The 11,025-nt window shown below is 39.9% G+C and overlaps 1 protein-coding gene across 8 annotated transcripts; it reads right to left on the bottom strand.

Annotated features, from left to right (window-relative positions):
- Nucleotides 1–1,236: 1,236 nt before the first annotated feature.
- LOC120731339 (serine/threonine-protein kinase pim-1-like) lies at nucleotides 1,237–9,376 on the bottom strand. Of its 8 annotated transcripts, none has more exons than XM_040028339.1 (11): nucleotides 9,131–9,376; nucleotides 8,455–8,528; nucleotides 6,554–6,733; nucleotides 4,010–4,252; nucleotides 3,723–3,875; nucleotides 3,507–3,601; nucleotides 3,334–3,381; nucleotides 3,012–3,230; nucleotides 2,075–2,255; nucleotides 1,818–1,988; nucleotides 1,237–1,728 (listed from the first exon to the last, which is right to left on the bottom strand). In XM_040028339.1, the coding sequence occupies exons 1-11, from the start codon at nucleotides 9,172–9,174 to the stop codon at nucleotides 1,637–1,639; spliced, it is 1,500 nt and encodes a 499-aa protein (XP_039884273.1). In that variant the 5' UTR covers nucleotides 9,175–9,376; the 3' UTR covers nucleotides 1,237–1,636. The 8 variants fall into 8 exon arrangements, with proteins under 8 accessions (XP_039884273.1, XP_039884275.1, XP_039884274.1 ...); XM_040028341.1 differs by having other exon boundaries at nucleotides 6,554–6,679; nucleotides 9,131–9,361; XM_040028340.1 differs by lacking the exon at nucleotides 9,131–9,376 and adding an exon at nucleotides 8,782–9,092.
- Between the last annotated feature and the right edge of the window lie 1,649 nt (nucleotides 9,377–11,025).

The raw sequence follows: 11,025 nt of genomic DNA, 5'->3' as shown, positions 1-11,025 counted from the left end.
CCAAGCTCGGTCCTTTATATTCCTGTCTCGGTACAGAAAGCAGCTGGTGTCGTACAGCTCCAGGTTGTTTGCTACGGCGTTGATTAGCCTTCCTTCCACTGAAGAATGAAGGGCTTTGGCTGGATCTGCCCCTTTGACCTAGGTCACAGCCACGTCAACAGGCTCCTGATTGGTTGTCGCGGTGCGATTTGACGCTGGAGTTCAGATTTTTCCAACTCGAGCGGTAGACGCGTAACGCGTAACACAAAATGCAACACAAAAACTCAGGCGCGTGGTTTTTTTCGCGAGTCAAACGCTCCAAACGCGCTAGACTGACACGCGTTTCAGGCGTTTTGGCGACGCAAATCTGCTTCCGAATTTTCGCGGGAGCCGCAATCGCGGGTCATCGCGCTTTTCCATTGACTTTACATGTAAACCTGACGCTCTGTTCGCGTCTATCACGTTCGGTGTGAACACACCGTAAGAGCTTTTTATAGAATAAACTGCATGACTGCAGTGAGAAAGCATCACGACAATGTCAGTAGGGACTGGGGAGAGGGCTTTAGGAAGGATTCGAGTGCCAGGTCTTACAACTGCAGCACAGATCATAATAAAATTGCTATTTGCTTGGGTATTACCTTCATGAATGACATCCATATTAATAGGAAGCAAATTCTGCATCTTCAAGTTAGGATTTTAAGGGGGATAAGGGGCGGGGACACCAACTGATGTGCAACTTCTACTAAAGCTTTAGCATAGGAGTAATACTAATGATTCTTGACGCCAGCGAGGCTGACAAAGTGGTGTAACAATTTGTTTTTTTTAAAGATAGAATTTCCTATTACTGACATCATCTAGAAACTAGGGTTTGACTCCTGTGTGAGACCGTAATTTTCTTTACTTTTCTTTATTTATGTAACTTTTGTTTTCACTGGCAATTTAGTGTTAGGTTAGGACAAAAAACAAATTAGGAAGGTTAAAGACAGAACATTACTAGATTGTGGTTTTAATTAAAATGTAGCCTTTGACAATGCTGAACACATGAGAAGCTACTTTTAGGCAATCACCCAATTTGTAATATTAATATTAATATCTTAAGGCAGACAAGTTATGCTGGCTGGGTCAGTGTCATTTTTGTTGTAATTGATGTCTGGTTTGTTCTGTTCCCTAGTGATGGGTACCAGTATCCGGTGCCATAAAGGCACCGGTTCTGACATAATCCTTGAAATAGTAATAACACAGTATCCTCAGCAAAGATGAATTAAACAAGTTTTATTTTAATGGAAGTTTACTTCAAGTCTTCAGATTTTTACTGTCTTTTATTTGATTACTTTAAAGTATATGATTACATTAGAGTAATTAAATAAAGACAGCTTTGATGGAGCTCCTGACCCAGCCCAAGCTCTCTATGAAGACGAGGAAAAACTCCCCTGGGGGGGCCAGATTGACGGGAAGAAACCTCGGGAAAGCCCATTCAAAGAGAGATCCCCTTTCCTGGGATGGCTGGGGGGGTTACAGGAATTCCAAAACACTGAAATTTAAAGTGGGCCAATTAAAAAAAATATTTCCTGAAAAAAAGCAAGGTAATTCATACATCACACATAAATGATAACGTCTGAATTGTGTGTGTTTGTGTGTGTGTGTGTGTGTGATATGCTTATCTCAGCCAAGTGTGATGCTGTAGGTCCTCCAGCGTCGGCCGCGTCTCCGGGACTTTGGTTAAACACGCGTCCAAGAAATCCCGGCAGTCTGGAAAGAAAGGAAAGAGAAAAAACATGAAGATGATAGTTCCAGTGGTCCAAGCCATCAGTCAGTCTTGAAGTGTGACGTTTTCTTACTTTTGGACAGACGTCTTTTGAATTTCAGGCGCTTTTTGAGGAAGCTCGTGGTGTTAAAGTCCCCCGCATGAAGCGCTTCGTACAGAACCACTCCCATTTGCCATACCGTGGTGGGTCCACACCTGTAGCAACTGCGCCTGTACCACTCGGGAGGGGAGTAAATTTCTGTACCTAATAAACAGACACAATTGCAATTTCTTCTAAAACAAAAGGCGAAAATTGTGACATCTGTGAAGAGCAAGAGCAGAATATGTTACCATAGAAGACGCGGTACTGCGACCGCTCCTTAACAAAGCAGCTCAGTCCAAAGTCGATGATACGAACACGCGGTACATCTGAGCCGGTCTCAATTAGAATGTTCTCACTCTTGATGTCCCGGTGAAAGATGTGTCTATCCTCCAGGTGCTTCGCAGCATCAACCAGCTGCTTCAGAATGACCTGGAAATAGAGCAGGGCGATATGACCAAAAATATTTATCACGATATACATTTGAAAAGTTGCGATAACGATATAACTGACGATATAATTGACACTAGACAAAATACTTTACAACTCCACAATTTTATTAGTGCAAAAAACCCCATCAATGTATTTTCACTTAAACAAGCAGCTGTTTTTTTATGTCCATTAAAGTTATATAAAAATGTAACAGTGCAAATTCCTTGCTGACAGTTTAACCAAAAGGCATTTCCAGTGGAAATTGGCCGACATATCCTCAGCATAACCATGTATAATATCCACAAAACTTAAAAAGAGGTTATACACACACAATACGGTAATATAATGTTGAGGTGCAGTACGTATCACTCCACCAGGCGCCTGCCTACGATAGCCGTAATGCTCCGACAATCCATCGAGCGGTGCGGCTTTGTAGCTTAGCAAAGTCGCCGTGTACATAAAATCGTTTTGAGGTCAGTAAACACAACCAGAATTCATGCGGCGTCACCGCCATGTGCGTATGTAAACAAAGGCACTGCGCATGCGCGTTTTACCCATATTCTATCGTGATATTTCATTTTCCTATCGTTGCCCAAAATTACACCGGTATTACCATGAACGGTATGATATAGCCCAGCCCTACCTGGAAACGATGAAAAAGACAATAATCAATCAATGGGTTAATCTTTCTCTAATACTCTGTGCTTTGATTGAATGATGTACAGTCTAAGACTCTTCTAAGGCAAGTCAACTTGCCTTGGCCTTGTCCTCTGGCAAAAATCCTCCATTTTCTTCGATGTATTTATCCAGGTCCACAGCGGGGACAGGTCTCTCCATCACCAGGATCAGCTCTCTGCCAAAGTCAAACCACTCCAACAGAGACACTGGGGCTGATGTTTCCACTGATCCATCTGCTTCAGCTGCAAGCTTCAGCATGATGGCAACTTCCACTGACACATTCTTCCCGTTATCATCCTGAAATATTTCAACAAAGTGGATGATGAGGCACAGACGTTCCACAGGTGAACGCTGCATGCAATCCACTAATGTAAAAACAATTCAAGTCTTGCACATTTACCTTCACTTTGCAGTACACGTTCCCCCTTGGGATGTGTTTGATGGCCACCTAAAAGACACAGGGCATTGATGAGCATTTCCTCAGTATGACATAATTAAAGGTGTAAAACAGCTTACGATATTATCCCTTATCTGCGTTACTGCCTGTCTTACTACCACCATCTGAACACTTACTGGTAAATGATCCTTTATGCGGTAGCCAGCAAACACTGCTCCGCATCCTCCTTCTCCAAGCCGCTGCTCCTCCACGTATCTCGCTTGGAAGTCACCTAAACAGACAAACACAAATTGGGTTTTACTACAGCTGTCACACAAATTACTCTCTGCTGTACCCTAAATGTTCATTTTGCTCTTCACCTGAATATAAAAGCCAAGCTGCTTGCTACTTACGTTTCTGTTCAGCCACTGACTTTTTGGCAACAGTTTTGGTTTTGTCCTGGTCCACTTTCTTTTTCTTAGGTGGGTCCCTGGTGTCTCCCGCAGCTTTCCTTTTGCCAGCCTTTTTGTTTTTACTGCAGCTCTCTGAAATCTCTATGCTGCAGTCTGCAGATGTGGAAAACACCAAAAGCACGTCAGCTTATTAGATAATAGACACAAATATCTCCCAAACACTAATATCTTCAAACTAGCAACCAGATGTACACTTAATCTACCCCTCACTCAACTAATTAGCCTACCTTTACCAGTGTCCAACCAGGAAGATGCCTGCCCCTTGTCACCGCTCACATGGTCAAGAAGTTTACGCTTCTTTGCTGTATTGGCTGTCCCCGCTTCATCTTGTTGGACCTTTCGCTTGACTCCCCTGACCACATGAGCATCTGAGCTGGTGGAAGGACCAGCCTGCTCAGAGACCCTCCTTCTTTTTATGGGGGTCGTTTTTTCAGGACTGGCCTTTCTTTTAGCCATCCTGCTCTTACAATCTATAAACAACAACAACAACAACAACACATTAGTGAAAAAGAGCGCTCGACATCAGGACTAGAAGGATTTTGATGTCACTGAATTTTAAATTAGTATTGCTTACAATATAATAACAAGTTTATCCTTTTGATAAAAAACACACCAACACGAGTCCATACTAGGTCTACTAAGTCTAGATACTGATGACACTTGTTGCTCTGTTTTCACTGCTCAGTCCAAGAATAAACTTGTCACATTATTTTACCAAAAGACAAAGTGCCCCAGTAACCTTTCTTTGATTAGACATGTTGCACTTAGGTTAGTTTCAATCAAAACCAGGATTTAAATCCTCTAAAAATGAATCGTTTTATACACAGAGCCTCAACATTGTTAGAAATGTAGATTCTGTTATTTGGGGGATTTTTCTTTTTTTTACTTACTTTGATCTCCTGGATCTTTCTTATCTGCCTCAGTCGTAACTTTTCTTGTTTCCTTTTTCATCTAAAGTTTTTGAGAACTTTTAAAATAGAAAATGTCACCTTAATGAGTGAATAGTCCTTCAAATGTCTGGATGCTTGACTTTTCTAACTAAGCTGTATAAGTCAGTTCTGTAAGTGAGCTTTAAAAGTAAACTCCGGAGACTATGGCAACACAACATTAGAACCTTTCCTTTAGTGACATCACTAAAAGGCAGTGTCCCAAGTAGTTTAAAGAAAAACACTCTGGCAGACAAAGCCATAATATTTCATATAATTCAGTAATTTCACATTAAACTTTCTTTCATTATCCTTTCATTATTTGTTTAACCCTTTAAGACCTACCACAGAACCAAGTCCACCAGAGGTTACTTTATATTTTTACATGCTGTAGTGCCATTTTTGGGAGCATTTCAAGTTGCTATACATCAATACAACTGTTATAGCCCATATTTTAATAATATGTATGCATTAAGTCCATAGTAACTACATTAAACAAAAAGTGCAATAAACTACAAAAACATTGAAAATCGTTTTTGTTTTTTTACATATATTTCTGCTTGGAGAAATTTAAGAGGCTTATCCCTCAAAACTTTAAATACAAAAAAGTTGCAAAAAATAGTTTACAACAACAGGAAATTTATTTTGAGTGTCTTCATAGTTTTATTTTTGAGATACACCAATTTTTATATACTGCAGGAAAAATGAAAAACAATCCTATGATGCAAATTTGCAAAGAAAACAGCATGTGCATCAAAATAAACTATTTTAAGCAGTGCAATTCGAGTTCTAAGCATCCCAGCAACTATTCAGAAAAGCATAAAGTCAAACATGACTTATAAAAACACCAGTATAGGCTCTTAAGGCCTACAAGTAAAAAACTACATTTTCGGCGAAAATGACGTCACTTCCGGTTTCGGGCAGGAAATGGTGGACATGCGATCGTTCGCGCTGACGTCTGTTTCAATGTGGGAAGTGTTACGAACAGCTGATCAGATCGGCAAAGCGTGTTTCTGGAATATTATGTTTTTGTTCCTGCAAGCGCTTTTTATGCAATTTTTGCAAAGCTATGTGGAAGGAAACCGTGACTTAGGACAAGCTGATGGCATAAGATGTAAGTACAACTCCTCCGGTTTCATATGCAAAAAAAATTATTGCGCTAGTTTATGCGGTTGCAGTGCTACTGGGATTTAAAAATAGTTACGCAAAAAAGAGCGTGCCCGCTCCGACTGGCTTCAAAGGGTTAAAGACTTGATGTGTGGATGCTACTATGAAGACTTCTAGTTGAGCAAACACTAATAAACACTGACTAGTTTATCTGAGATAAAATATAACACTTTTTTATTAAGTCAGTGTTAACCCTTTTTTTTTCTGTTAGGATCATTCAATAGTACAAAGCGAGGGTAGGTCAACGCAGCAGGAAGTGATCATCAATTTCTATCACTTTGTCAAAGGCTGAGCGTAGGGTGTCACCAGTGGAAAATCTTCTGTGGGGCGAATCATCGGAATCGGCGTCGGACAACCCTGCATCACCGCTGAGCGCCACGCAGACACTACACACTACTTAATATCGTGATCAGAACCCCACATACTGCCCCAAAAGTTTATTAAATCCCTGTCAATGTGTTCCTAAAATTAGAGGACGCCACAGGTACAAACTGCCTGCAGCCTTTATTCCATGTGTTTTGTCTGTGAATGCCCCCATGTACACATGTAACCTCCACCCACTGCAACACCAATAATGTCCCGGGGCAAAGCGGGGTTTGGTGAACCAGGAGCTGTGTGCAGCCCGTGTCCACCAAAGCCTGGTGTATACCCCCTTGACACCTTATTAGAATGCTGTACCTCCATGACTGCCTGGCATGCTCTGCTCCTTCTGCCCTGGCAACCAGATGATCCTCAGCCAGGGTGGCTTGCTGGTTGACGGCAGGGGACCCCTCGGGTGGGCCACTTTGTCCAGCAAACCAATGACTGTAGAAAACATGGATGATCTAACAGTTCTCCAAAAGTACATAAAGTACTTGCCTAAAAAGTAGTTAATGTCATGTTGCATTTATTTATTGTTATTACATTGTTTTACAGCAGCTAATTAAAAAACCATCATCTTAACTACATGTTTTGTTTTTTTATTCTTTTGTTTGTTATTGTTTTGTTGTTTTTTTTTTTGCAGTTGTCCTGTAGGTGATGGTGTAGCACAGAGACTGAACTGGTGGCTAGCTAACATAAGAAGGATGTACTTGAAATGTACTGTACTTGAAACTTGCATCTCATCTTTGCAGCGTTCACTTTGAAGAGAATGTCTTTACCAAGGACTCACAGGTTAAGTAACTTTACAATTTTCATATTACAATATATAATTTTAGAGCATGATTACAGCTCTGCCATCTTGATTGAAAATTAAATACATCTGGAATACGAACAGCTGATCGGATCGGCAAAGCGTGTTTCTGGAATATTATTTTTTTGTTACTGCAAGCGCTTTTTATACAATTTTTGCAAAGCTATATGTGGAAGGAAACCGTGACCTAGGACAAGCTGATGGCATAAGATGTAAGTACAACTCCTCTGGTTTCATATGCAAAAAAAATTATTGCGCTAGCTTACGCAGTTCCCGGTTCTACAGGGATTTAAAAATAGTTACGCAAAACAGAGCGTGCCTGCTCCGACCGACTTTAAAGGGTTAAACATGTAAGAATCAAATTGCATCTTTCCATTGCCAGCCATCTCATTTTGTACAAATCCAGCCAACTCTTCCAAGTTTGTGTATTTTTTAAACTCTTACAAGAATTGAAATGTGTCCCAAATATCTGTATCCCATCAGAGGCAACTTTCTTAACCCTTTAGAGCCGATCGGAGCGGTAACGCTCTGTTTTGCGTAACTATTTTTAAATCCCAGTAGCACTGCAACCACGTAAGCTAGCGCAAAAAATTTTTTTTCCGATCAGCTGTTCATAACACTTCCTACGTTGGAATAGACGTCAGCGCGAACTTTTGCATTTCCGCCATTACCTGCCCGAAACCGGAAGTGACGTCATTTTCGCGGAAATGTAGTCTTTTTTGCCATCAGGGCCTCAGGGCCTATACTGCTCTTTTTAAAAGTTATCTTTGACTTTATGACTTTCTGTGTCGTTTCTGGGATGCTTAGGACTCATATTGCACTGCTGGAAATAGTTTATTTTGATGCATATGCTGCTTTTTTGCAAATTTGCAGTATAATATTTATTTTCGTTTTTCCTGCAGTGTATAAAAATTGGTGTATTTCAAAAATAAAACTATGAAGACAATAAATTTCCTGTGGTGGGAAACTATTTTGTGCAACTTTTTTGTATTTACAGTTTTGAGGGATAAGCCTCTTAAATTTCTCTAACTACAAATATATGTTAAAAAATCAAAAACGATTTTCAATTTTTTTGTAGTTCATTGCACTTTTTTGCAATTTATGTAATTACTATGCACTTAATGAATACATATTATTAAAATCTGGGCTATAATGGTTGTATTGATGTATAGCAACTTGAAATGCTCCCAGAAATGGCTCCACAGCATGTAAAAATATAATATAAGCTCTGGCGGACTTTGTTCTATGGTAGGTCTTAAAGGGTTAAAGGAGAGGTAGTAGCTGCTCCACCATAGGACCAGTAGGACCTCCAGCACACAATGAACACTTAATTAACATTAACACATTTATTAAAACACAATTTTAAACAATAACCCTTTTCTTTTAGTGTGTTTCAATTTGTTCCTACCGCTCCATTGGAACGGTGTACTATCCAGTAACAGCATCCAGCTGGCAGAAGCATACACCTGCAGCAAGGAGAATCTACCAGGCAGGATAGCGCAGCGGAGTCATCAGATGAGGATTATCATGAAGTGGTTCATCCAGCAGAAACAGGATACCAAAAGGGGAGGGAAAAAACACAGAAAGCATAGTCATGACTAACTCAGTGTCACTAACAGCTCATCTAGCAGTCTTAACATCATAAAGATACAGGCTGGTCCATATAAAAAATAGAAAAAATAAATGCTGTTAACCAAATTTTCTTAGGCAAAAACACATAATCTTGATATTTGACCTTGTATCAGCCGCCATATTGGAAAGGTAGCCAGGTTTCCTTAGCTGCTAGCTTGCTAACAGTCTGCTATCCAGCCCGGTAATAACTTCATTCACATATTTTACAACATTCAGCTTTCTTCCTTAACAAAAACATCGCAGTTGTGGATTTGAATCTCGCTGCAGCATAATAAGACCCAGAACATTCAATTTGAACATGTGCTGCAAGCTAACTCCCCAGAGGAGTTCATGCAATGGCCAATGCCTGTCGGATTCGGCTCATGACTTCTCTGTCTAACAACACATTAAAACATCAGTTTCAAGTACAAATGTTTCATAAACTTATCTACAGCAACTCATATTAAATGTACCCAAGTTTCCAGCTGGCAGTGGGCACAAGAACAACACTCCTCATCAGATCAAGGGAGGAAAAGAAAATTCTAGAGCTGGGCTGGGTGGCTGCTATGCTCACGGCATTGCAGCACGTTCAATGACTGCCAAATAATCAGAAATCTCATACTTAATTAATGACTATCAATTGAAGCATATTTACTATACCTCAAAAAAGTATGAGTGTACCAATTTTAATTGCCCATTGCAAATATGGTAAGTCATGAGGGTGCTAACCATGCTCTATGACTCTATGACTGTATGACTGACAGTTTTGCTATGCACCAAAATGTCAGTTATGTTTAATGCTATAAATAAAAACAACTTTACTTATATTTTAAGATAGGTATGTTAAGATGTGGGAATGTTAAAGCATGACTATTAGCTGTTGTAATTAGTATATTTTAATGAGTCGGTTTTTTGCACTGCAGGAGTCACTTGGCTGAGTGACAAAAAGGGTCTTCCCACTGAAAACGCTATGTCCAGATGAACAAAATCCACTTTTGGGGATGTACTTACCTGGATGATTGAGCATGTATCAAGACAATGAGTCCTTTACTTTAGTAAAACTGTGTAATGCAACAAGCACAAAAAATGGGCTGTAAAAAAAAAGAAAAAATATCTGAACTATAGCACCGACTTTTAAATAGCAATCAAGCCCAATAAACAGTTTCTTTTGTTAAAAGAGGGGCCTAATGTCCTCCGCAGTTATGTGAGATGATAAAGCCATACAGAAAATGATTACTTCAAGATATAGCTGCTAAAAGTCGTTCTACTACCGAATTATGTGTATGTATCCTCTCTTGATTTATTTCCAAAGTTTACTCACTTGATTTGGATTAGTGAATGGAACCTAATCATTTTATTAATCTATACACACAGAAATAGCCACACAAACTAAATTAGTTCGTCAAATTTTATTCAGACTCTTGGTGAAATAATCACACAATGTGGTCCTTCTAATGACAGCAACATACTCTTGTTAGGAGGTGGTGGGATTGTCACATGCTGTGAGCTAGCATGATTTACTTAAAGCTGATGTGATTCCCAGATTGGATGAACTATTTGCATTTTCCTCATCATTATTTTTATTTTTGTTTTCTGATTGCTGATTGGTAGTGGTTGCCAGAATTATGCTTTCGCTTAAAATACAGTGTTAGCCACTAGTGCCTCAATTTCTTGGTTGTCTAAGAAATTCATCCTATCAGAGCCTTCAAAAACAAAAAATAAAAACAAAAAATATATTTTACAAAACATAATTCCAATTAAAATAGTTAGCTGGGTAAAATGCCACATTTTTTATGTCATGGTACAGTTAGTGCGATTCTTGATTCTTATGATAAAATGTAATTATATTTTAATCCCACAAATTTCTTTTTTCTTTTTATGAGCGCTCACACACTTAAAGGATAACCCAAAGTCACACACTTTACAACAGCAACCTCATTTTATAAATGCAATACACTACAAAACAAGGGGAATAAAAGCAAAACATTAACGGTGTGTTCACACTGAACGCGATAGACGCGAACAAAAACGCCCCTAATTTGACGCGTGCACATTCGCACCTCAACGCGTGTCCAAGAAAAATCCATCGCGCCTCAAAATTGCATATTTTGACGTGCGTGAACCGGAAATGTGGGAGGGATGTGGGAGGAAGTTGTGCCAGACCGGTATCTTTGTCAGCTGTCGAGCTAGCGTTTGAAGAGAGAGTCTCCCTTCTCTATTTATTGTGGAGAGCAGAGCAGCGGCGTTAAGGATGTCCTCACCGTACCTGGGTCCATCAGGTCCTCCAGACGCATGAGCAGTTTGGTGAGTTACAACACTTGCTCCAGGAGCTGCGCCTGGATGACGGCCGATTTCAGCGATATCGCCG

This window comes from Simochromis diagramma, unplaced genomic scaffold, assembly GCF_900408965.1.
Source record: "Simochromis diagramma unplaced genomic scaffold, fSimDia1.1 OVJJ01000343.1, whole genome shotgun sequence".
Taxonomy (NCBI): domain Eukaryota; kingdom Metazoa; phylum Chordata; class Actinopteri; order Cichliformes; family Cichlidae; genus Simochromis; species Simochromis diagramma.
The sequence above is the reverse complement of the archived record's forward strand: the minus strand, read 5'-3'. Positions and strand labels throughout refer to the sequence as shown.